The 27286-nt window shown below is 43.3% G+C and overlaps 1 protein-coding gene across 1 annotated transcript in view; it reads left to right on the plus strand.

Annotated features, from left to right (window-relative positions):
• The window catches only part of LOC137384397 (BTB/POZ domain-containing protein 17-like), a 204725-nt gene extending 177641 nt beyond the window's left edge, over positions 1–27084 (plus strand). The window contains exons 2-5 of the mRNA XM_068058376.1: positions 9823–10114; positions 14899–15183; positions 20069–20351; positions 24048–27084. Coding sequence (XP_067914477.1) covers positions 10021–10114; positions 14899–15183; positions 20069–20351; positions 24048–25128 — 1743 coding nt within the window. The 5' untranslated portion in view covers positions 9823–10020 and the 3' untranslated portion in view covers positions 25129–27084. The remainder of the gene's footprint in view (positions 1–9822; positions 10115–14898; positions 15184–20068; positions 20352–24047) is intronic.
• Positions 27085–27286: the final 202 nt, after the last annotated feature.

Consider the following 27286-nt stretch of genomic DNA (forward strand, 5'->3'; position numbering starts at 1 on the left):
TAAGTGTTGTGGAATTGTCTCCCCCAGAGAGTTGTGGATGCTCCATCGTTGAGTATATTTAAGGCTAAGGTAGACAGATTTTTGGTCTCTCAGGAAATCAAGGGATATGGGGAGCAGATGGGAAAGTGGACTTGAGGCAGAAGATTAACCATCATCGTATTGAATGATGGAGTAGGCTCAAAGGGCCAAATGATCTATTGCTGGTCCTATTTCTTATGTTCTTATGATCTTATTGTGAGGAAGCTCAAGGAATCCTTTGATGAAAGACAGACAGAACTTAATGCTGGCAGGCAGCCATTTAGCAGGTGAACTGTTCCTTAAAAGAGCTCATTTGTTTTAGCTGTTCAAAGTAGCTAATATTTATTGTCTATATCAATTTTTTTCAGTGTGGTTTAGAGACTTGATTATTATGTGCTTTGGATATAATGGTAACTATGGGCTAGATTTTACACTGGGTGGGGGGGTGGGGGCACGGGCGGGGGACCCTTCCACCAGCCAAAAAGTCAGTAGTGATCGCGCCTCTGCTGACCCTGGAGATCCAGACTGGATTTTACGGTCCCCAGGCCCTTAATTGGTCTTGGCCGGGACTTCCACCTCGTTGAGGCAGGAAGTCCCGCCTAATGGAGCTGCCGGCCAATCAGTGGGCTGGCAGCTCTTAGTGCCAAGAGCACTACTAGGAGCGGTGGTCACTGCTGGGACTACACCCAGCCCCGGAAAAGAGGTAGGTTGTTGGGGCCTCGCTGGGGCAATCAGTCAGGCCCCAGCGAGACAAAGGTTAGCGGGGCAGGGGGTGTGTGTGTTGGGCGTTGGGGTGGTTAGGGCTTTGGGGGCGGCCCTCCATGGGGTGCAGGGTGCCCGATCAGGAGGGCACCCTCCCCGCAGGCTGCCAGAAGGCCGCCTAATTTTATCAGGCAGCTTTCCTGAGGACTCAGCTGCCCGCCTGCCAAATGCAAAATCCCCGTAGCGGCGGGTGGAGGCCCTTAAGTGGCCATTAATTGGAAGCAGAGGTGGGAGCGGGACGGGAAGGGCCCTCCCAGCCTCCCAGCCTCCCACTCCATTCCTCACCCCTGCCCCCACGCCTGCCACCAGCCCGCTCTTTCGGTGGGGGGGGGGGTGCGTAGAATTCCGGCCTACATTTCACCACATGTAACAATGATTCCAGCAGGGAATAGGCTAAAGTAAAACATAGTATTAACTATGACCTAATTTGTCTCAACCTACTTCTTTACCCAAAGAGTGTTTAAAATGTGTAACTTGCTACCACAGGGAACAGTTGAGGCCAATAGTATAGATGCATTTAATGTGAAGCTATTGGCCTGAATAGCCTGTTTCTATGCTATAAATCCTTTTCAATTCGACATAATTCCTGAACATCCACTGTTGGTGCAATCACGCTTTATTTAACGGACACATTTCTCTGCCAATTTTCGGAAAATGTACCACTGCAGAGAGCCTCACCTGCCAGCCTGATAATTGTGATGTGCTCCATAATGAACAGAAAATTGTGGGCTGTGCACCCATGATTCACTGCCAGTTGATGAGGCTTCCCTGATAGAAGCAGCACCCATAAAATCAGACCCTGATATCAAACCCCTTTTAGCCAGCTGCTGATCAAGACTTTCTTCCCGCACCTTCGAAATGGAAAAGAAAATCGGGCGCTGTGTAAAACAGGGCTGCCAATTTGCCTTGAGTCTGTTTCACGCTGCAGGCAAAGACCAATTTCAGCCCCACAAAAGTTTTCCAAAAATGTCTTTCATGAAGACAGTGTTGTTTTAAATATAATGTCATACATTCTGTTAAGAGAGCATTGCTACCCTTTAATTTTCTCTTTCGACAGTTCTATTTCAATGGGGAACCAAAAAAAACTGGCATTTAGATTGTGCATTTCATGATCTCAGAATGTTGCAAAGCACTTACCAGCCAATTATATACTTTTGAACTGTAGTCACTGTCGTAATGTAGGAACTGATGGAATTATTGAGGGAATTGGCTTAGGTATGTGACTGTTAGCAGCTGGTTTTCTTTAAGAATCAATAAAGCAATCCTTTGTAATGTGCAAATATTCACAATCAATTAATTCTTTTTAAAGTCAAAATATTTACCTTTCCTTCCCTGGTCAACAATTCTGATACATTGGTGTGTAAAAATGGAACAGGTTGAGTGCATAATATAATATGCCGTAACCTATAAGGCTATGGACCAAGAGCTGGAAAGTGGTATTAGGCTGGATAGCTCTTTTCTGGCCTGCATAGATACAACGGCCCAAATGGCCTCCTTCTATGCCATAAATTTCTATGATTATATGATTCTGTGATAAATATGAAACACAAATTTTACAGAATTCCATGAGATGTGTAATAACTAATTCAATCACAACTGAAAGTCAAAAGAAAGGTCATATAAAATACCAAAACAGAAATTCACACGGCTGACCTCTCTTTACTCCCTTAGTCATGTTTTAGAGTTCACATATTGCGCATTCATCATGGTTGGTCACCATTCAGCTCCTGTGTTGCTACTTCTCAATATGTGACAAGACATTTGAGTTGATAATGGCAGTCCGAAAAGATCCTCCTGTGTTACTATGTAAAAATGAAGAGGGAGTACTGACTGAAAAAGCTGGGACCCTTCCAGACCTTTGCAACTTAATTTCTGAAGCTTTCATAGAAATTGCTGATAGATAGCTGGTCATTTGTCTCTGCATAGTTTCCAACCCATAGTGCATGTTGGCCAAAAATGCTACATTCCTATCCAACTAGAATAAATAGTTATTGCCTATTACAATTTTTAAAATTTATTCCAGGATGTTGCCTCTGTCAGAGTTGTATTTATTGTCCACCTCCAGTGTCCTCAGAGTGGGTGTTTGGCTGTCTTGAGTTGATGCAATTTTTGGGGTGAGTGTACACCCACAATGGTGTTAGATAGGAAGTGCCAGGATACTGACGTCGTGTTGTCTGAAGGGACCATGATACATGTCCATGTCAGAATGATCTTTGATTTGGAACGGAACTTGGAAGAGATGGTGTTTCCTTCGACATTTCTGTTTGTATTCTTCTCAGCAATTGAGATCACAGGAGAGGGAGGTGCTGTCAAAGTTACTTTGGTGAATCATTGCAGTTCATCAAACATATTGTAGCCTCTGTATGCTGGTGTTGGAGGGGGGTGCACATCTAGCCTGGAGACAGGGCTGCTATGTCCCGAATGGTGTTGAGTTTTTAAAGTTCTATTGTGACTGCGCCCATCCAGGTGGGTGGTGAACATTCCTGATTTGAGCCTTGTAGATAGTGAATAAGCTGGGAGGTGAGTCAGTTATCCCAGAGTACCCAGCCTCTGTCCTGCCTTTGTAGCCATGGTATTGACATAATTAGTCCATTTCAACTTCTGGTCAATTCTAATTCACAAGATGCTGATGGTGGGAGACTCAGCAATGGAAATATAAGTTATCAGACTTTTTCTTTGACTTTTAACCCAGTTTTCTATCTGCTTGACCTAAAAAAAGGTTTAAATAATAAGCTGTGAAAAGATGAGAATTAGCATTGCATAAATAAACAGGCATATGATGTATGGTGTTGCTTTCGGTACATCAGGCTTAGCTCAATAGCAGTATTATCTATCTCAAATAGGAATGGGAGAAATCTGCCAGAAGAAATTACTTTACAAGTGGACAGTTAGTCAATAACCAAGAGCGCGTGTCCCTGTATGTGTTCAAAACCTGATTAACATTGATTAGTACCCATGGAGCTCATGTCTTTTAGAAGAAGTGTTTGTTGTATAATTCCTTAAAAAAATTACAGTAAAATACAACATATTGTCAATGCACTTAAAGCAGCAGAATTCTCAGTTCAATTCTTATCTCCATGAAATAGTGGTTTCATGTGCATAATTATAATTTATAGGTGGTCCTAAATAAAAAAGAAAGACTTGCATTTATATAGTGTCTTTCATGGCAACAGGATGACCCAAAATGCTTTACAGCCAATGAAGTATTTTTTTGAAGTGTAGTCACTGTTGTAATGTAGGAAACGCACCAGCCAATTTGCACACAGCAAGATCCCACAAACAGCAATGTGATAACAACCAGATAATCTGTTTTCGTAATGCTGATTGAGGGATAAATATTGACCAGGACACCAGCGATAACTTCCCTGCTCTTCTTCAAAATAGTGCCATGGGATCTTTTACATCTACCTGAAGGGGCCTTGGTGTAATGTATCATCCAAAATACAGCACCTCCAACAGTGCAGCATTGCTTCAGTACTGCACTGGAGTGACAGCTTGGAATTTTATCCTCAGGTCCTGCAGTGGAACTTGAGCCCTGAATCTTCTGACTTACAAGGCAAAAGTGGTACTAATTGGGCCAGAGCTGACACCTAAAGGCCAAATTACAAGGTCTATTTAAAAATGTTTGCACCAGGATATTTTATTAATGGACAGAAAAGAGGAATGATGGAAGGGGATGTTTTCTTTCCTCTGCAGAATTGGTTTTACACTTTGTTTGATCTCCATGAGCTTCTCTTGAAATTTGATTCTGATGTAGTGCAATTTGGGATTTTATAGTATGCTGTTCAAAACAACCACAAAAAAGGGATGTGCTCTATGAGTATGACTTAAAGGAATTGCACTCATGCAAAACATTAATGTGTGCCAAAATATTTGTGCTGTGATTTCCTTAAATGTGCCATATAGGGGAAGAAATTCAACATCATTGCACCCATTTGTTGAGCTTTAAGTCATTTGGGGGACAAATTTCACGTTGCAATCTCCCATCCCTGATCGCACCAGAAATTGCAGGCTGCCAAATTGGATGTCGGTTGATCCCTATTGTCCAGTCCACCTGCCTGCCTGAAACAGGTGTTAGGTGCCTAGCATCTGCAAATTGAGGTTCCAATGCAGCTTGTAGGACCCCCGATTGAAATTGGTCAACAAGTGGGTGGCACTTGTACCCTCCTGCTCCATTTTTTTTATTCGTTCATAGGATGTGGGCATCACTGGCTATGCCAGCATTTATTGTCCATCCATGATTGGCCTTGAGATGGTGGTGGTGAGCTGCCTTCTTGAACCGCTACAGTCCTTGGGGTGTAGGTATACCAACAGTGCGAGTAAGAAGGGATTTTCAGGATTTTGACCCAAAGACAGTGAAGGAAAGGTGATATAGTTCCAAGTCAGGATGGTGTGTGACTTGGAGGGGAACTTGCAGGTGGTGGTGTTCCCATACATCTGCTACACTTGTCCTTCTAGGTGGTAGAGGTCGCAGGTTTGGAAGGTGCTGTCGAAGGAGCCTTGATGAGTTGCTGCAGTGCATCTTTTTTTTTTATACAGCACTGAAACAGGCCCTTCGGCCCACCGAGTCTGTGCCGACCATCAACCACCCATTTATACTAATCCTACACTAATCCCATATTCCTACCAAACATCCCCACCTGTCCCTATATTTCCCTACCACCTACCTATACTAGTGACAATTTATAATGGTCAATTTACCTACCAACCTGCAAGTCTTTTGGCTTGTGGGAGGAAACCGGAGCACCCGGAGAAAACCCACGCAGACACAGGGAGAACTTGCAAACTCCACACAGGCAGTACCCAGAATCGAACCCGGGTCCCTGGAGCTGTGAGGCTGCAGTGCTAACCACTGCGCCACTGTGCCGCCCATCTTGTAGATGGTAAACACTGCTGCCACTGTGCGTCAGTGGTGGAGAGAGTGAATGTTGAAGGTGATGGATGGGGTGCTAATCAAGCAGACTGCTTTGACCTGGATGGTGTCAAGCTTCTTGAGTGTTGTTGGAGCTGCAACCAGCCAGGCAAGTGGAGAGTATTCTATCACACTCCTGACTTTTTCCTTGTAGATGGTGGACAGGCTTTGGGGAGTCAGGAGGTAAGTTACCCTCGCAGAATTGCCAGCCTCTGACCTCCTCTTGTAGCCACGGTATTTACGTGGCTACTCTAGTTCAGTTTCAATGGTAATCTCCAGGATGTTGATAATTGAGGATTCAGCGATGGTAATGCCATTGAACATCAAGGGGAGATGGTTAGATTCTTTCTTGTTTGAGATGGTCATTGCCTGCCACTTGTGTGGCGCGAATGTTACTTGCCACTTACCAGCCCAAGCCTGGATATTGCTGCCTCTGGACACGGACTGCTTCAGTATCTGAGGAGTCGCAAATGGTGCTGAACATTGAGAAATTACCAGCGAACATCCCCACTTCTGATCTTATGATGGAGGGAAGGTCATTGATGAAGCAGCTGAAGATGGTTGGGCCTAAGACATGACCCTGAGGAACTCCTGCAGTGATGTCCTGGGCATGAGATGATTGACTTCCAACAACCACAACCATCTTCCTTTGTGCTCGGTATGACTCCAAACAGCAGAGGGTTTCCCTTGATTTCCATTGCCCAGTTTTGCTAGGGTTCCTTGATGCCATCCTCAGTCAAATGCTGCCTTGATGTCAAGGGCAATCACTCTTCCATGTTTGGACCAAGGCTGTGATGAAGTCAGGACACCCAAACTGAGTGTCACTGAGCAGGTTATTGCTGAGCAAGTGCTGCTTTATAGCACTGTCAATAACCTCTTCCATCACTTTGCTGATGACTGAGAGTAGACTGATAGGGCGGTAATTGGCCTGGTTGGATTTGTTCTGCTTTTTGTGTACAGGACATACCTGCGGCACAGTGGCGCAGTGGTTAGCACTGCAGCCTCACAGCTCCAGTGACCCGGGTTCAATTCTGGGTACTGCCTGTGTGGAGTTTGCAAGTTCTCCCTGTGTCTGCGTGGGTTTCCTACAGGTTCTCTGGTTTCCTCCCACAGCCAAAAGACTTGCAGGTTGATAGGTAAATTGGCCATTATGAATTGCCCCTAGTATAGGTAGGTGGTAGGGGAATATAGGGACAGGTGAGGATGTGGTAGGAATGTAGGATTAGTATAAATGGGTGGTTAATGGTCGGCACAGATTCGGTGGGCCGAAGGGCCTGTTTCAGTGCTGTATCTTCAAATCAAATCAAATTTTCCACATTGCCGATAGATGCCAATGTTGTAGCTATACTGGAACAGCTTGGCTAGTCGCGCAGCTAGTTCTGGAGCACAGGTCTTCAGTACTATTGCCGGAATGTTGTCAGGACCTATAGCCTTTGCAGTATCCAGTGCCTTCAGCCCTTTCTTGATATCACGTGGAGTCAATCGCATTGGCTGAACACTGGCATCTGTGATGCTGGGAACCTCAGGAGGAGGCCGAGATGGATTATCCACTTGGCACTTCTGGCTGAAGATGGATGCAAATGCGTCAGCCTTGTCTTTTGCACTGATGTGCTGGGCTACCCCATCATTAAGGATGGGGATATTTGTGGAGCCTCCTCCTCCTGTCAGATATTTAATTGTCAACCATCATTCATGACTGGATGTGGCAGGATTGCAGAGCTTAGATCTGATCTGTTGGTTGTGGGATCGCTTAGCCCTGACTATTGCATGTGGCTTCCGCTCTTTGGCATGCAAGTAGTGCTATGTTGTAGCTTCACCAGGCTGACACCTCATTTTTAGGAATGCCTGGTGCTGCTCCTGGCATGCTCTCCTGCACTCTTCAATGAAACAGGGTTGGTCTCCTGGCTTGATGGTAATGGTAGAGTGGGGGATATGCCGAGCCATGAGGTTACAGATTGTTGTTAAGTACAATTCTCCTGCTGCTCATGGTCCACATGCCCAGTTTTGAGTTGCTCGATCTGTTAGAAATCTTTCACATTTAGCACGGTGGTAGTGCCACACAACACGATGGTGGGTATCCTCAATGTGAAGGCGGGACTTGGTCTCCACATGGACTGTACGGTGGTCACACCTACCAATACTGTCATGGACAGATGCATCTGCGACAGGTAGATTGGTGAGGACAAGGTCAAGTAGGTTCCCTCACCACCTGCCGCAAACCCATTACTGTTGTGATAGTGTATTTGTTAGTATGTTAAATATAACCATTTAAATGTATGATTATGCTAATATATATGTCATTACAGGAAGAGATGCAATATCACGTGATTCAGTTCTCCTGTTATCACGTGTAAGCTGAAGCAACATCAAGTCTCCATTGAAACTTTGCATTCAAACATTTATAGCTGCCCTTCAGCTTTGTTTGTAGCAGTCTAGAAAGAGATAATACAACACTTTCTGTCTGCAGTTTCTAGAGCAATGTCCTAACAGAGGGCAAACCTCTATCAAGGGTTGGGACTGGACCATGCTATTGGCTCGGCACACCAAAGTTAATCCAACTTGGCCTGGACAGGTGTAGCACATCTTGCAAATGCTGTACCTGTGCAGTACCTGGCAGGGGAAGGAGGCAGGAAAATGGACCACTATAATATCCTTTATGTTGTCAGTTTTTAAACATGTTAATTATTCACTGCAAAAATGAATTTTCAACATTACTTAGAGATGGAGAAGGAAGACTGATGACCCCTTCCCAAACTTCAGCAAGTGCAGATTTGGAACTCGCTACTTGGAGCTCCACAAATGGAGCAATTTGGCCCGTGATATTTTGATGTGCAGATTGGTATCTGATTGCTCTGTGATGTGATGTATTAATATACCAGTGGAGGTTCTACTGGGACTTCCTGGGTTGAATTTTCCCAGGCTCAGGGTGGTCTGGGTTGGAGGCGAGGGGCCCAGGAAAATAGCAGGAAGCCGTGTCAGAAGAGCTCCCCAATGCTTTCTGGTCGCCAGGGAGGTTTCCCAGAGGCAGGCGGGGAAACAGATTGACTGCCAATCTGCACATTTAAGGCCCCAATTAGAGGCTATTTAGAGTGCTGGCTGGGATTTTGCCAGTTTGGAGTGGCATTCTCTGTGGCAATCGTGGGGACCATCGGAGACAGAGGCTCTATCCCTCCAAAGAGGGGTCACTGGCAGGAAAGGCAGACCCCGCAAACCCAATGATACATTCAGAGGGGGTTTCCCCCTGATCCGAAGGGCCTGCATGTTGGTCCCTCCAAGGCCACCTCCATGTTGAGGTGCCCTCTCGATCCCCGACCTACCTCAGAAGTGCCTACTTCTCCCTGTGGGGCTGCCGAGGTGTCTGAGCTGCCGGCCTGTGATTGCGCCAGCAGTATCAGGGGCCCACCAATGTCCTTAATGGGATGGAAAGCCTCGAAGTCGCCAATTAGGAGACCACCTCCAGGAATATCGTCTTGCTGGCCTTGCTGCTGGAAAGTGCAGGCTCAGGACCCCCGGTTAGTCCTAATGTCGGGGTCCTGAAGCCTGCAGGAAAATCCTGCCCCTTCTTTCAGGGTGTTTCTCAATTCTGGCTCATCTTTAATGGTCTGGTTTTACTGTCCATATTGCAGGCAGCAATGCCCTAGTCACACTGCTCTAAAGTGTATGAAACACTCTCTGAATCAGTTAGTAAAATCTTTCTAACATTAGAAACTTCCAAGACTTCATATTTGAACTTTTTAGTTGGAAACTAGATCGAACACGCAAAGGCAAATTATTTCCTATCAGATATAAGTTCACTTAGCTGTCTGAGGATGTACTGAAATCTAAATGTTGTGAATTAAATGTTTTTGACAGTAGCACCAGTGCAAACCAACGTGAAAGTTTGTAGGAATGCTAGTACTAATATTTATACGCAGTCTGCAGCAGCCAGTGAAAGAGCATATTTTCTGTTTAACTGAATATTCAAATATAATTGTAGCACTTGTCCCTTGTGTTAATTTGTATTCAGCTTTTTCATACTAATCTGCTTTTCTTACCTATTCATTTACCAAAGTTTGAAAAGAAAATGATTGCTTCTACGTATTCTGAATGTATTCACATTTTTTAACTCTCTTCCACATTCCTTTGTGCAGATTCATCCAACACAGCGGAACGATGAACAGAAATCAGAATCGAACCAGTTACCATGGCAGCAAAGGCCAGATTCCACCAATAAAAGAAGCCATTTCAGCAAGGGGCAGCCGAAAAGGAGCTGTGTCCTACATAAGTGTCCAGTGATCCAGATGTATTCTGAGTGAGGTTTTATTCTGCTCGGACATTGGAAGAAGCTTATGGTGACAATGTTCTACAGTAAAAGTCTAAGCAAAATGAGCTGTCTTCTTCCCTTTGCTACTTTGATTATATTGAGTGCCATCACTGAAGGAGGTAGGGGTGATGTTGTGGAGATATTCCGCTCTAGTTTGAATCATTCTTTTGTTGCTTTGTAGAGTACTCTGAAGAGCGTTGTACATCAATCCTTGTTGGTGAAGCAGAGCTCAACATATGTTTCACTGTTGTATCAGCGAGATGCAATTTCAATCAATATTTTCTTTTTGGGGGAAGCTCAGAAATGATGGCTTGTTTGTCGTGTAAAAATGTTTGAAAGACTTTATGAATGTCTGGAAAGTGGAAGTCTTTAATTTTTTAAACCATTTTCCCTCCAGTTTAAAAATCATAATAATGGACAAAATGTTGTCTGAATATATAATTAATCGAGTCAAAAAGATTGCCCACAACCATTGTTTTCAACTACAATGATTAATCAGGAATGTTTTAATTTCACAGGGCTAAAGTTTCAAAATGTTGTTTGACTCGCATTAAACTTTGTCAGCTTAGAAGTTCCTTCTACATGATTGGGACCTGTGTTGTGTAAAATGCCGATAGCATACATAAGTTATGCTTTCCCATATTTAATTTAGTTTGGGGTAAGAATAGGTGTGCACTGTTGTTAGAGAGCTAAAGACTGCAAATAGATCTTGAGCTGTACAATTTAATATGGTAAATTTGTCCTTGTGTTTAAATGTGTCTGTTCTTATACAATGAGATTGGCAACTCAAGAGTAAATGTCCCAATTGTGATATTTCATGACTATTCTGATGTAGCTTAACTTCAGTGGAAACAGAAGAGCACAATATTAAATGTCTTTTTCAGCCATTCAAACAATGAACACAGCTCAATATTGATTACAGGATATTAAGACAAAGAAATTTGACCATGTTAAGTCTGTTTTATGCCAATAAAATGGGTGCAACAAGTTTCAAAGCTAGGGACCAATGTCCTACAGCCGAAGGATGATTTAAATAAATGTCTCACACAAAATTGGGTTGTACAATTTTTCAGACATCCTTGAAGACTGCTAAAATAAGAATTGGCCCCTAACCTCTCACTACCTGAGGCTCTTTGAGCTAATCCCAACTTTCCGATACAGATCGATGGCTATATTTTAACATAACAATAGTACTCAAGTATCCAATTTTACAGTTCCTATTTTCCTACATGTTTATAACAGATGCAGGAACCACTGCTAATAGGAAACTGGCAGCAGTCCCTCCTAAATTGTTAATCCTAAAGATTGATAATCTGACAGTGCATTAGAATGGTCGGCATGAATGAGGGTTTCAGCAACAGATGAGCTGGGACAGGGCGAAGTCAGGCAATGTTTGGGAGGTGGAAATAGGCAGTCTTAGTGATGCACAAATATGAGTTCGGAAGCTCATTTCAGGGTCAAATGTGACACCAAGGTTACAAACCGTAAAATACGGTGGATGCTGGAACTCTGAAATTAGACCAGAAAGTGCTGGAAATACTCAGCAGGTCTGGCAGTATCTGTGTAGAGAGAAACAGAATTAATGTTTCAGGTCTGTGACACTTTGTGACAGAAATCACACCTGCCATATGGAAACATTAATTTTATATGGGACACTGCTTGAAACTTTTTTACTGGACATTGAAAATAACTTGTTTAAAAAAAGCTGAACTGACGAGCTGAAAACATGGTTGCACATTTGCATTCTGAGAAGACAAGGAATAGCTGAGAGACAGCCAAATAGAGAGACATTAGGAGTGCTCGCTGATTCAATTAGTGAGATGGGTTTTGTCAATAGTGGTGATCAACATCCTTTGACTGTGTAAGAGCCAGAACTCCACCCCTCACCAAGTGTGTCTGAAAAGTTTTGAAATCCAACAACCCTCTAAGAAGTTGCTGTTTCAAACAAAAAGATGGTCACATGACCTACCTGCTGGCCAGACTGGGGATTTTTGAATTGTGCCTCATAGAGAAGAAATAGACTGCAAGTGGACTGGCAGAAGAAAAGTCTCTTTCTCTCTCTGTCTCTCTCTCCAGCAAAGTCCCAGTGAGCCCACGGTGGCAGCTTAAACTTCAAGACTACAGACAAAGTCCTTCTTTGGCCTTCTGATGCCAGAGAAGCAAGCTTGGAACTGTGCACCTGGCCCCAGCGAGGACTCCAAGACCTTCACTTCAATCAAGGACACTAAGAACCGTATCTGTATTCCATTTATTACAAACTCTACTTCAACCCCACCAGTTTTTTCTTCCCCTCTGTATCTATTTGTGTGTGTGCACCTCTCAAATGCATGCGAGCGGGTTGTGTCGCGTATTTTAGTAATTTTAACCAGGTTAAAGTGATAAGGCTTATAAACTTACATCTTTCTTGTCTAAACCGAAGAAGACCTGTCTGATTGGTTCATTTGCAATTGTAAAGAGAGTGCAGTGAGCAAGGGCTCACTGAGGTGATAAGCTAAAATCACTTGTTTTAAAATATAAACCCTGTTACTGCCAAACCCGAGAAGGGGCAAGAGGGGAGCCTGAGCCCCCTTCCTCACCTGGTCGTAACATCTTTCATCAGAACTGGCAAAAGTTAGAAATGTAACAGTCTTTGAGCAAGTGAAAGGGGGGAGTGGGGAAGAAGAACAAGAAGGAAGGACTGTGATAGGATGCAGGGAGGGGGAGAGATTAAATGACAGAGATGGCATAGAATAGAATGCAAATGGAGTACTAAATAGTTGTAGCGAAAGACAAAGCATGAGGCCAGAGAGGGTGCTCATGGCAGAATAACGAACAGCTCTGTACGAAAGCAAAACAGGAAAAATAAGTTTATGACTAGCACATGATTAAAATAAATAATTTAAAAAGAATAAAACATATATATGAAAATATAATAAATAAATAAAATAAAACTAAAAATAATAAATAAACAAAAAATAATGAGGCTCATGGTCTGAAATTATTGAACTCAATATTGAGTCCAAAAGGCTGTAGAGTGCCTAATTGGAAGATGAGGTGCTGCTCCTCGAGCTTGCATTGATTTTCACTGGAACACTGCTGCAGGCTGAGGACAGAAATTTGGGCATGAGAACATGGCGATGATTGGGTGATCGCTTTGTGGAACACCTCTGCTTGGTCTGCAAGCATGATCCTGAGCTTCTGGTTGCTTGCTATTTTTGAGGCGAGGGGTGATGACAGCAAATTTAAAGGAGAGAGGGGCAACACCTGAAGTAAAGGAACCGTTTACAATATCAGCTAACCTTGAGCACAGGAGGGGAAGTTGGGGGTGGAGGGGTGGGGGGCGGGTGGCGGTCAGCAGAGGGAGCTGGGGGGGGGGGTGGGGTAGGGGTAGTGGTCACATGAAGAAGATGAGCTCGGAGAGGGCATGAGGAGAGAAACTAAAGAAAGATACAAGTTCAGGGCTAGGGCCGGGGGAACATTATAGGAAGTTTGGCCAGATGGGCTAGTGAAAGGGAGGGACGCAGCAGAAGCAGTTGAATGGATGGTCTCGGTCTTAGTGACAAAGCAGTCCATGAGCTCCTCACACTTGCTGAGAGTGGAGGGGACAGGGAAGAGGGTATTATGAAGATAGTTTACAATAGAGAAAAGAAGACGGAGGTTATCTTTGCATTCTAGGTGAAACAATAGAGTTTTAAGTGGTCCAACCAGATGTGCTGGTGGACGTCTAAACCAGTTAGGACAGTGTTGGGCTGTAAAAGGGTAACAATTTTAAGAATGCATGTAGTACATCAAATATTCTACCTTTGTACTGTCTTTGACTCTCTGATATATAAAACCATGCCATAGCTGGTGAAGAGTGTGTTCTTACATGAGATTATCTAACTTTGGTTCCAATGTTCTGTTAATTGCTTTTCTGTCCATATGTCGCCCAAAGAAATAGATGGGCATATCTATTTGAGAATCTGCAGATGACTGTAGAGTTAGTCTACTTTTGATTTTGTACTGTGAACACTTTTCCCATTTATTATACTTTTCAAAGGTCAGATTCCTGTTATCTTGAGGTATATTTTTTAAAACTAACTCAAGAAACTAACTGTGGATAGAGTACAAACTGCAAAACAGATGCAGAAATGTCCAGTAGGGAGGAGATCGATGGATGCCAGAAATGGGTCATTGTCATGGCAGGGAAGGGAGGGTAAATAGTTCAACTTTTTCATATAAATGTACAAAGATTTGCTTTTCTTAAGACACAAAAAAAAATAAAGAAGTCTGACAACAAGGGGCATCCATTCAAACACTAGACAAGTTGGAGGCTTTGCAAGGAACTTGCCTGGGAAGAAATACCAGGCTATGAATTGATGTAAGGTTATGGATAGCGATAAGTTGCCAGTGATGGTCAAGGCATTGATGAACAGCTGCCACAGACTAAGGGGCTATCCAGCCAACTCATCACTGCAGGAATCAAATTTGGTTTAGAAAATAGTGAAGTAGGTAAGAAAGGAACTCATGTGGAGGAACTCATGAAGGTAAGTCCGGCTTCATTATCTGATGTTGCTTTTGGTTGAGATTACCCTTATTGTTTGCCCAAATATGGTTCTGAACCATCACAACTGCAGGTGTCTTTAGTATTAAAAGCTGTTAAATGTAAATGATATGTAATGGGCTCAAACTGCAAGCATAGATACAATACAGAGTTTAACCTAATACATAAAAGTATTGGTTTAAGTGTGCACATGAGCCCTATCCTGTTCCATTATAGGGTAGCTGAGGCCAGAAAGCAAATTACTGAATGTAGAAGATGGGCTCACAACTGCAAAGATAAATTCTCAGCTCAAGGCAACATCATTGTTTCTTGTAAATCTTTGAATAATATTGCCATAAGTCAGATTTCACTTTTTCAAGGATTTCTCCATGTTTTCTGTAGGTTCCAGCAAATCACTAGGAGTATTCACTTTCCAATCAGAAACCAGCAGCGAAATTCCTACACAGAACGATAATGTTGACATCCCCGCAATGTCAGACGAAACAATAGTATGGGAATCTCCTCTGGTCGAGGAGGAAAAGAGCACCAAATTGGCAAACAAAAACGACAGTAATGTTGATGATGAAAATCATAACGGTTCTTCCAGTATTCCTTCCCCAGAAGTGACTTCTTGGAATACATTGAGGCATAAGATGGCAGTCAGGAGATCATCTCCCTGGGCTAGAAGTGAGTCTGTGCTGGAGTGATTTCTGAAATAGGGCACTGCCATTGTGGCATGCCTTTGTGGGCATCAATAAACAGCAGAAGAATGAAAGCAAAATACTGCGGATGCAGGAATTCTGAAATAAAAACAGAAAATGCTGAAAATACTCAGCAGGTCAGACAGCATCTGTGGAGAGAGAAACAGAGTTAATGGGGATAACTTTAGCCCCAAAAACAGGTGGGTTGGGGTCAGGTGAGATAGCAAAATTTTTAATATCTCAGAAACCAACCCCAGCACACCCACTTCCGGGTTAAATGGAGGTGGGCTGGGCAGGTAGCCAACCCACTTCCAGGTAGTTGGCTGGCTATTTAAATTATATAATGAGGCTGGGAACCTCACATTTAACCTGATTTACAGGTTTAACCCTGGCCGGCTGCGTTTTTTCCAGGCCTTAGGGAACCTGGCAGCTCAAGAGAGGAGGCAAAGCTAAGTGCTTCTACAGAACTGCTTGTAAGCCAGAAGGAACAGGAGTGATTCTGCTTAGCACCCCCAAGCTTATCTCATTCCCTGGGACCTAATTGGAGCCCCAATCCATCAGTAATCCCGGATCAGATCCAAACCCCCAGGGTCAGGGATTAGACCCTCTCTTGGGGACAGGCACTGTCATCTCTGGCTGCAGCCTGCTCCGGAGTGCTTCTCACCTGACTGGAAGCCAAACCTGTCATTCTGGTTGGCGTCATGACAGGGATCCTGTCAAAGAGGAATGTTGAATGCAGTGGAGTCCTGAAACTCCACCCTAGCACTCCCTCCCTAACCCCACTCCCACTCTCACCCCTTACTAAACTTGCCCCTGACAATATTGGGGCCAATGACTCAGGCTGAAGACTTCATTTCTCCCTCCACCGATGCTGTCTGACCTACTGAGTTTTTTTGGTTTTGATTTATAATAAACAGCAGATAGTCGACAGGATGTGAAACAATTTTCAACACTGTGCAGTAGGGGGAGCTGGTTTGACCTACTAATATGTCTCCATGATGAATACCATGTGTCAGCACAGACCTCCTGTACGTGTTACTGTGGCTTGCCAAACATTGGTAGTCAGAGTTCCAGGGGTTGGGACAGCCTTTACATACCCCACTGCAGAACCAATTGAATGTCCTTAGCATCTTCAGCAAAGTTCTGGCCACCCAATATGTAGCCGGTCTACTTCAACTAAGCATCCTGCTGCTGCTCAAATCCACAAGTATGACTTTACACTTGAAAGCAACTATAATTAACATAGTTAGAACCACTTGAATAAAGTAACGATTGTAACCTTTTTTTGTTTTGTGTTTTTCTTAATATCACCAAATTTATTGCATATAGAAATTAATCAAGAACAACATGCATTTACTAAGTTGGGTGTCTCAGTTTAGCTATCTCTCAGATGCTGAGATTGAGAGGAAGAGAATCCTATCTGCTTATAGATATAGAGGAACAAAAACTAAAGTAAGTCCCTGCAACACATTAGTAAGCATGATCTGTAAGAATTGTTTCAGGGCTCTAGGCAATGCTACTTCCGCCACATTATATTTGAAATATATGGATTGGAATAGGCTCAAAGGGATTAATTAGACATTGCTGATGCTGCTAAGTAATAATATGCTCATTCTTCAACATGCCATACAATGATATACTGATTGAAAAGCTGAAATGTGGGCAGCAAAGAAATGAGAACCAAATCACTTGAAAGTCAGTTCAAATCCTCCTATTTTGCATCTCAAAAGTTAAATGGATTTAAATTGTTCTTTTCTTGCAGCTTATTAAGTACTTACTTTGCCAAGTGTTCTGCTATTGATCACAACAGAAATCTCAATCGTCGTGTTGCTTTACGTAAAAGGCATTTCTCAGCTAAATGTGGGGCTGATGTGTAATCAGTTTTCAATGCAAATGAGTTTGAATCTATTCAAGTCCATGATGTGCTTCTGTAAGGGTTTCCTTGGATATTCAAATGAGCATAACATTGCTGATTCAACCCACAATGTGGCAAGAGCAGTACAAATGAGCCAGATTTTCTGAAACAGTCCAAAAGCTAAAAGATGTTGCCAGAAGATACTGGAAGAGCCAAAATGCTCACGAACTATTTAAATTCCCCAGGTGCTCAGACTTATATCAATTCAAACATATCCCTTCAGATCAATTAATTTTTAACAGTCTGCCCCGAACAGGATTTAAACTCAGCACCAATGGGAGTGTAATAGCTTCTCACTCAACTGCTGTCTGCACGCATTAAGCTATCATTTTCCCTGACAATTTTTTTTTTTTGCTCAATATTAACACTAAGAATCCTCAGGTCAGGTAGAGCAACTGATCTGGACTTTCACCTTTGACCAATCACTACTCATATTCCGAATCCATTCTCTACATTAGTCGTAGAATCCTGAAGCAGAGAAGGCACATCGTGCTTTGAAAGAGCTATCCAATTAGTCCCACTCCCTGCTCTTTATTCATAGCCCTGCATGTTTAAAAATAAATCCAATTCCCTCACCAAGCCACTAAGTGCCTTGGGAGATGAGATTCCCTAATTGCTGTGCTTTAATGGACAGTTTCTTGCTATTAAATTGCATCTGCTGGGAACTAGATTGAAACTCCCCAAATACATTCTACTGAAGAATTCTAGAAGCCATGAAGAGAATGCCTTTCAATTTGTTTTGACCTTGAACCGATTTCCATGTGAAGTCAGTCGGGGGTGATTTTATGAACTTATGCTCCTTGATGTAGCTTTAATGGACTGAAGGTGCTGTAGCTCCTATTGACCTCTCTGCTCAAATGTGCACCAGGAGCATAAAACCTACACTGATGTTTTAACAGGTCTGCTTAAATTAAGGCTTCTGTGCCAAAAATTGAAGCATTTGACCCTATGTAAAATATTTTTTTTTTATTCATTCACGGGATGTGGGCGTCTCTGGCCAGGCCAGCATTTATTGCCCATCCCTAATTGCCCTTGAGAAGGTGATGGTGAGCTGCCTTCTTGAATCGCTGCAGTCCATGTGGGGTACGTACACCCACAGTGCTGTTAGGAAGGGAGTTCCAGGATTTTGACCCGGCGACAGTGAAGGAACGGCGATATAGTTCCAAGTCAGGATGGTGTGTGACTTGGAGGGGAACTTGCAGGTGGTGGTGTTCCCATGCATCTGCTGCTCTTGTCCTTCTAGTTGGTAGAGGTCGCGGGTTTGGAAGATTTACTTTACTTTACTTAGATTACTTTAACTGTAAGCAAGTTCTGTATATCTTAGCTCTATTACTGCATCTTTAGTTATGACAGTAAACAACTGATTTTTAAACAGATTGTGGAAATATAGATTTTTCTTTTTTTTTTTTTTTTCTTTTTTTTTTCTTTTTTTTTCTTCTTTTGGGCCTCCTTATCTCGAGAGACAATGGATATGCGCCTGGAGGTGGTCAGTGGTTTGTGAAGCAGCGCCTGGAGTGGCTATAAAGGCCAATTCTGGAGTGACAGGCTCTTCCACAGGTGCTGCAGAGAAATTTGTTTGTTGGGGCTGTTGCACAGTTGGCTCTCCCCTTGCACCTCTGTCTTTTTTCCTGCCAACTACTAAGTCTCTTCGACTCGCCACAATTTAGCCCTGTCTTTATGGCTGCCCGCCAGCTCTGGCGAATGCTGGCAACTGACTCCCACGACTTGTGATCAATGTCACACGATTTCATGTCGCGTTTGCAGACGTCTTTATAACGGAGACATGGACGGCCGGTGGGTCTGATACCAGTGGCGAGCTCGCTGTACAATGTGTCTTTGGGGATCCTGCCATCTTCCATGCGGCTCACATGGCCAAGCCATCTCAAGCGCCGCTGACTCAGTAGTGTGTATAAGCTGGGGGTGTTGGCCGCTTCAAGGACTTCTGTGTTGGAGATATAGTCCTGCCACCTGATGCCAAGTATTCTCCGAAGGCAGCGAAGATGGAATGAATTGAGACGTCGCTCTTGGCTGGCATACGTTGTCCAGGCCTCGCTGCCGTAGAGCAAGGTACTGAGGACACAGGCCTGATACACTCGGACTTTTGTGTTCCGTGTCAGTGCGCCATTTTCCCACACTCTCTTGGCCAGTCTGGACATAGCAGTGGAAGCCTTACCCATGCGCTTGTTGATTTCTGCATCTAGAGACAGGTTACTGGTGATAGTTGAGCCTAGGTAGGTGAACTCTTGAACCACTTCCAGAGCGTGGTCGCCAATATTGATGGATGGAGCATTTCTGACATCCTGCCCCATGATGTTCGTTTTCTTGAGGCTGATGGTTAGGCCAAATTCATTGCAGGCAGACGCAAACCTGTCGATGAGACTCTGCAGACATTCTTCAGTGTGAGATGTTAAAGCAGCATCGTCAGCAAAGAGGAGTTCTCTGATGAGGACTTTCCGTACTTTGGACTTCGCTCTTAGACGGGCAAGGTTGAACAACCTGCCCCCTGATTTTCTTAAAAATAAACAATTGATTAGGTGACTGAGGTCAGTCCAGTATGAAAGGACCAATGGTAAACAAGAATCTCCAGTGATCTTACTCTGATTAAAGATTCTTGTGCTCAACAAAACTATTTTCATAAATCGGTAGAATGTATTTTTAATTTACATATAAATCATTCTCTTTTGTATTTCATGATGGATAGTTCAAAGAGACATTCAGTAGCAAATGGTAGAAACTGTTAAAAGAAATCTAAGAACATCCTGACTAATTATGTATATTGTTCTCACACAACTATTCCTGTGGGAAATGATTTGAGTGTGTGTGTGTTTACGTGTGGTTTGGTTCTCTCATTATTCAAAAATTGAATGAAATAACATAATGATAAAAGCAAATTTGCAGAATTTGTTAATCATTTAAAAAAGGATTAACTTTTTCATTGTTGTCCTTTTCTTCATAGCTCAGAAAATAGATTTAAATGAAGATAACTCCGTGGCAACAATTAATCACTCTTCAATCCTCATTGATCACCTCCAAGACCTGTTGCATAATTCCAACTCCAGCGACATCATGTTGAAAGTCTACACAGGTAATTCGGATGAAGTCAAGGTGTTCCACACTCATCATCTCCTTCTCATCCTGCAGAGCGAGGTCTTTGAGGACCTCTTGCTGAATCAAAGTGTTACTACACTCATTTTACGGGAAACATCTGAATGTGCTGCCCTTTTCGAGAAGTTGCTCAGGTGGGTAAATTCGGTTGAGGTATCCCTGTGATTCTGTATTGAAATATAACCAGAACGAACAAGTATTTTATCCACTGTGAATTTTCTAACGGGTTTTGGACTCGCCAGAACCAAGTGAATGGTGCATTGAAAGTTACAGGCCTATAAATTGGGCAGTGGAGTGCCTAGCATTTGGGTGCTAACCAACTGGCTAAGCTGCAATATGGTAGACAGGAAGTGTGCAGCTATTTCCTAGCTGGAAGTGCACCACCCGCCATATGAGGAGTGCATACCAGGAATATTGAAAGTGAAGAGTAATGCAGTAAGGGTCCTGCACTACTTGCAGAGCCCGTTGTAGATTTTCAAACGAAAATTCAGTTTCACTCGCCATGTGCTGAGCTCGCACAGCACAACATGACACTAACTGACAGGAAGACCCCCTATAGTTAGCTGAATGTGGAGCTGGGAGGAGCAGGAGTGATCCTCTCGACCCCATATTAAAAGAACACGGACAGCATCTGTGGAAAGAGAAGCAGAGTTAACGTTTCGGGTCAGTGACCCTTCTTCGGAACTGACAAATATTAGAAAAGTCACAGATTATAAGCAAGTGAGGTGGGGGTGGGGCAAGAGATAACAAAGAAGGTCTAGATTGGACCAGGCCACATAGCTGACCAAAAGGTCACGGAGCAAAGGCAAACAATATGTTAATGGTGTGCTGAAAGACAAAGCATTAGTACAGATTAGGTGTTAATACACTGAATATTGAACAGCAGCAAGTGCAAACCTGAAAAAAAACAGTGGGCAAGCAAACTGAATAAACTAAGATGAAATGAAATAAATGCAAAAAAAAGATTGTAAAAAATGTAAAAAAGAATGTAAAAAAAAGGAAGAAAAAAATAACTAAAAATGAAAGTAAAATGGGGGGCTGTCATGCTCTGAAATTATTGAACTCAATGTTCAGTCCGGCAGGCTATAGTGTGCCTAATCAGTAGATGAGATGCTGTTCCTCGAGCTTGCATTGATGTTCACTGGAACACTGCAGCAATCCCAGGACAGAGATGTGAGCATGAGAGCAGGGGGCAGTGTTGAAATGGCAAGCAACTGGAAGCTCAGGGTCCTGCTTGCGGACTGAGCGGAGATGTTCCGCAAAGCGGTCACCCAGTCTGCGCTTGGTCTCCCCAATGTAGAGGAAACCACATTGTGAGCAGCGAATACAGTATACTACATTGAAAGAAGTACAAGTAAATCGCTGCTTCACCTGAAAGGAGTGTTTGGGGCCTGGGATAGTGAGGAGAGAGGAGGTAAATGGGCAGGTATTACAACTCCTGCGATTGCAGGGGAAGGTGCCGTGGGACGGGGACGAGGTGGTGGGGGGAATGGAGGAGTGGACCAGGGTGTCGCAGAGGGAATGATCCCTTCGGAATGCTGACAGGGGAAGGGAGGAGAAGATGCGACTGGTAGTGGCATCACGCTGGAGGTGGCGGAAATGGCGGAGGATGATCCTTTGGATATGGAGGCTGGTGGGGTGAAAAGTGAGGACAAAGGGAACCCTGTCACGGTTCTGGGAGGGAGGGGAAGGGGTGAGGTTAGAGGTGCGGGGAATGGGTCGAACACGGTTGAGGGCCCTGTCAACCACAGTGGGGGGAAATCCTCGGTTGAGGAAAAAGGAGGTCATATCAGAAGCACCGTCATGGAAGGTAGCATCATCAGAGCAGATGCGTCGGAGATGGAGAAACTGGGAGAATGGAATGGAGTCCTTACAGGAGGTAGGGTGTGAAGAAGTGTAGTCGAGGTGGCTGTGGGAGTCGGTGGGCTTATAATGGATATTGGTAGACAACCTATCCCCAGAGATGGAGACAGAGAAGTCGAGGAAGGGAAGGGAAGTGTCGGAGATGGACCATGTAAAGGTGAGAGAAGGGTGGAAATTGGAAGCAAAGTTGATAAAGTTTTCTAGTTCGGGGCGGGAGCAGGAAACGGCACTGATACAGTGATCAATGTACCGGAAAAAGAGTTGGGGGAGGGGGCCTGAGTAGGACTGGAACAAAGAATGCTCGACATATCCCACAAAAAGACAGGCATAACTAGGACCCATGCGGGTACCCAAAGCGACACCTTTTACTTGAAGGAAGTGCGTGGAGTTGAAGGAGAAGTTGTTCAATGTGAGAACAAGTTCAGCCAGGCGGAGGAGGGTGGTGGTGGATGGGGACTGGTTGGGCCTCTGTTCCAGGAAGAAGCGGAGAGCCCTCAAACCATCCTGGTGGGGGATGGAGGTGTAGAGCGATTGGACGTCCATAGTGAAGAGGAGGCGGTTGGGACCAGGAAACTGGAAATTGTCAAAATGACGTAGGGCGTCAGAAGAGTCACGGATGTAGGTGGGAAGAGACTGGACCAGCGGAGAAAAGATAGAGTCGAGATAGGAAGAAATAAGTTCAGTGGGGCAGGAGCAGGCTGACACAATGGGTCTGCCGGGACAGTCCCGTTTGTGGATTTTGGGAAGGAGGTAGAAGCGGGCTGTCCGGGGTTGTGGGACTATGAGGTTGGAAGCTGTAGAGGGAAGATCTCCAGAGGAGATGAGGTCAGTGACAGTCCTTTGGACGGTGGCTTGATGTTTGGTGGTGGGGTCATGGTCCAGAGGGAGGTAGGAAGAGGTGTCTGTGAGTTGGCGTTGAGCTTCTGCAAGGTAGAGGTCGGTACGCCATACAACAACAGCACCACCCTTGTCTGCAGGTTTGATGACCATGTCAGGGTTAGACCTGAGAGAACAGAGTGCCTCAAGTTCAGAGGGGGACAGGTTAGAGTGAGTGAGGGGGGCAGAGAAATTGAGACGACCAATGTCTCGCCGACAGCTATGTGGCCTGGTCCAATCTAGACCTCCTTTGTTATCTCTTGCCCCACCCCCACCTCACTTGCTTATAACCTGTGACTTTTCTAATATTTGTCAGTTCCGAAGAAGGGTCACTGACCCGAAACGTTAACTCTGCTTCTCTTTCCACAGATGCTGCCAGACCTGCTGAGTGGTTCCAGCATTTCTTGTTTTTATTTCAGATTTCCAGCATCCGCAGTATTTTGCTTTTATTAAAAGAACACAGTCCGCTTCACTTTCCTGGACACTGATTTCACCCCCTCCCACCCACACTGACTTCCCCCCACTGTCACCAATTCTCCGACCCCATGCCCTTTCATATTATCTGAGACACCTCCTAAATCAATCATTAACATCTTAACAATACAAAAAAAATCACTAAGTGTGTCACTAAATGTAAGCGCAAATGTGGATTGGACCAACTTTTTTTGATGGTAAATTTCAAAAACTACAAATGGAAACTGTTACACTTTATGCCATTAGTTAATACACACATTCAGGATGCACCAAGTGAGCTGCTACGGAAGTGGCTGGAAGCATTCTGGCCGACACTTTTTGAGTTTCGGGCTTCTTTAGCCCCAGCACTTGCGGTTCTACAGAGCTGAAGGTTGCAGCCATAAACCTGTAACAGTGTATTTTCCTTGAGTGTTTAAGTCATGAAGGGAAACATTCATCAGAATGTAATTGTTTCTCATGTCTAAATCTGGATTTACATTAACTATGTGAAAGGCAAATAGAAGCAGTAAAATACAGTTCTGAAAATAGTCACTAAGTTTTATTTGTGGCACTACAGTTTAGTGTAAATATATAAAATACAAAAAAATGTAACAGGAAAACTCTGCTTTGTTTTCCAGATACTTGTACTGTGGTGAAGTCACCATCCTTTTGAATCAAGTCGTTCCTCTGCATAAATTAGCCTGCAAGTACCATGTTACTGCCCTACAGCAAGGCATTACTGAGTACATGAGCCAACAACTCGCCAGAGCTTCTCCCCGAGGTCATGTGGTCAGCTGGTACCACTACTCGCTCAGAATAGGAGACGAAGGCCTGCAGGAAAGTTGCAAGCGGTTTCTGGCTTGGAATATGTCCACTGTCATTCACAGCAAAGAGTGGCAAACCATTAGTGACGACCTGATGATCTCCTTGCTGCAACGCTCTGATCTGGTTGTGGAAAACGAACTGGAGATTTACTATGGAGTCGAAGAGTGGATAATGGAAAACCAGCCCGATGTCACGGTAGCCGAGACTGTTCTCAAATTAATTCGTTACACTATGATCAGCCCCCAACACCTGTTCCACATTCAGAAGCAGTCCTCCGTCATGAGCGAATATTATAGTTCGGTCCACAAATTATTTTTCCTTGCTTTCCAGTTTCATTCTACCACTCCCCTGGTGTTTGCCAAATATTTTGATGTCAATTGTAGCCTATTTATACCAAGAAATTATTTGTCTGGTTCCTGGGGTTCCCTTTGGGTGATCAATAACCCAGCTCGAGATGATCGCAGCATAAGCTTCCAAACCCAACTCGCTCCTAGTAATGATGATGCCAGCAAAAAGGTCACCTGGAATGCTCTGTTTTCACCAAGGTGGCTGCCAGTCAGTGTGAGGCCTTCTTACTCTTATTCAGGTTATGGAGCAGTCCAGGCCTTCAACCCTGAAGATGGTAGGCCAAGGATAATAATCACTCCAGCGACTAAAAGTGTTAGCTTTGCAGGCGTCAATTTTCAGAAAACAATCCTAGTAAAAGTGAAGCAGGATGGCAGGTCATATGTAAAACACGTATATGATTTCCATCAAAGTACTGAAGAAATAGGGGACTTCCTCCTCCAGGCCAATCTCCAGAAACGTTCCTCAGAGTACCTGATTGATAACTCCCTTTACCTTCACATTATCATTAAACCAATTTACCAATCATTGATTAAAGCAATAAAATGATTCTGTTCTGTGGAAGAGGTGTGTCTACAACAACCTCAGTAAGTAAAGTGCATGTAGTAAAGTATAAAGCTGTCCTATAAAAAAGGAATCCCTCATTTCTTGAAATGTGTCCTTTAAGGTACAGGGGCCGTCTCACACTCATTACTGACATTCCAAAAATCCTTGATTGATCTATACATATTTAACATTGATATACAATCCTACCTACCTATGTCTTTCAACAATTTAGAGTCTGTTAGCAATCAAATTTGGACTATATATTTTGTTACATAGATGATATGAGATAGATGGGAGCGATTACAAAGAAAATTCAGCAGTTGAGATACTTCAGTGGTTTATTATCTGAACCACAAAATCACATAATTAATGATCTATTCCACCCACCTTTATAATTTACAAAGAGGTGTGGAAATAAAAATTGAGGCCATTTGTGGCCTTCTATAAAAGGTATTTTTTTTTACACCCATGGATTATATCATTGTCCAGGTGTTTACTTCAACTAATATACAATGTTTGAAATGCAAGAATAAATAGGTGATGTAAAGTTACCAAAACATAACCTTCAGTGAATTGCAGAGACATAATCAAAATAATGAGTTTTCTGATTTTAATGACAATAAAACTAGAAAAAGTGACAGCTCAAGACTTCATTTGTAAGAAAAAACGTCTAACATACACATCGATTTAGGATGTTCATGCCAGTGTCCATATTATTAACTGGCTTGGCTATTAACCAATCAGTTGCTGATGCACTAAACAATATATGGATTATCTTGTGTGTCTTTGTCCAAATTCAGTTTGAACATATGAGAGACAGACCCTTGTATGTACACTGGCTCTGTATCTTTTAGGGTCATTTTTCAGAACAGCTCCTCCAACCTCTGCACTTAAAGATCAAATGCAAGAAAGTGTGAGAATATCAGGGCAATGATCGTTTGAATAGGCGACACTTTGCAAACTCAATTTGCTTTGCACGTTGCAAAACATCAAATATGTTGACCAAGTTTTTTGATAACTATAAGTAGGAAATTATAACCAAGTATTTTGTTGTGATCTTTTAGGCTTTTTAACAAGACATTTCTGTTAGTGAATATACATAAGTTGCCTTGTTACTGGGCTGGTCCTGACAGTATTTCAGCTGTTGCCTGAGCAGGGTGTGAAGTTACACTATCCACTTATATGGCCATTGGAGTGGAAGCACAGCTCCACACTCTCAAATGAACACAGGGAGTTCGCCCGCCTGCCTCTGTACTTGGCCTCATATGGAAGTGGAAGTTCTGCCCTAGGTCTCCTTTTAGTCTTTTTCTTTGTAGCTTCTTTACCAGTAGTATTCACAGGCCTGTAAAAAGATAGTGTTGTCTGCTGTCTCTAGATGGGAAGGTTTTCCGAATTTTACATAGAAAATATTGAACTGCAAAGAATGCAGTATTAGTGCATATTGTAGTGTGGTGCATGCTGCTACCCAGTGCTTGTCCAGGAGGTGTTGAATAATTAAGTAGATAACACTTTGTAAAAGGTTGTGATTCATGGCATGGTAATCTTCCCATGTGTGCAACTAACAAAAATATTTAAGGGTAAAAGTTTGTCTTTCGCAATAGCACTAAGTAGGTGGCACCATATAGTCCGACTGTTATACGCCTCGCCTGACAGTCAGTTCCATTGACTTCAAATGAATTGAACAACTGGTGAGGTGTGTAACAGGCTGATGTGATATGGCCTGATCTGTGCTACCATCCAAGCAAACTTTTACCCATTAGACTGACAATTATACCCTGTTAACCCATGAGAAAATATTTGACTGAAGTTTAATTAGCTCAATTCTGCCCAACACTTCATCCCTCAATAGTTCTTGTTGCCCAAATAAAACTTTTGTCAGTGCAGAACTAAAATAGTTGTGTCAAAGTAAGATTATATTTAGATGAATTTGTGTCTGTGACTGGTATAGAAGATTTAAAAACAAACCTTTTTTCAAATTGTAGTTAGAATCCTACAATGTATAATACATGTACAGCAAAGGTACATGTACAGTGTAGGTAGGAAACCTTGTATTGATTAATAAATAATTTATATTGGTAAAAGTGCCCTGTCTCTCTCATGTTTGAATGCTGATGCAGTTTTCTTTGTATGTGCTTGCCAATGCGACTCGTGATTTGTTATC

Source organism: Heterodontus francisci, chromosome 26, assembly GCF_036365525.1.
Source record: "Heterodontus francisci isolate sHetFra1 chromosome 26, sHetFra1.hap1, whole genome shotgun sequence".
Classification (NCBI taxonomy): Eukaryota; Metazoa; Chordata; class Chondrichthyes; order Heterodontiformes; family Heterodontidae; genus Heterodontus; species Heterodontus francisci.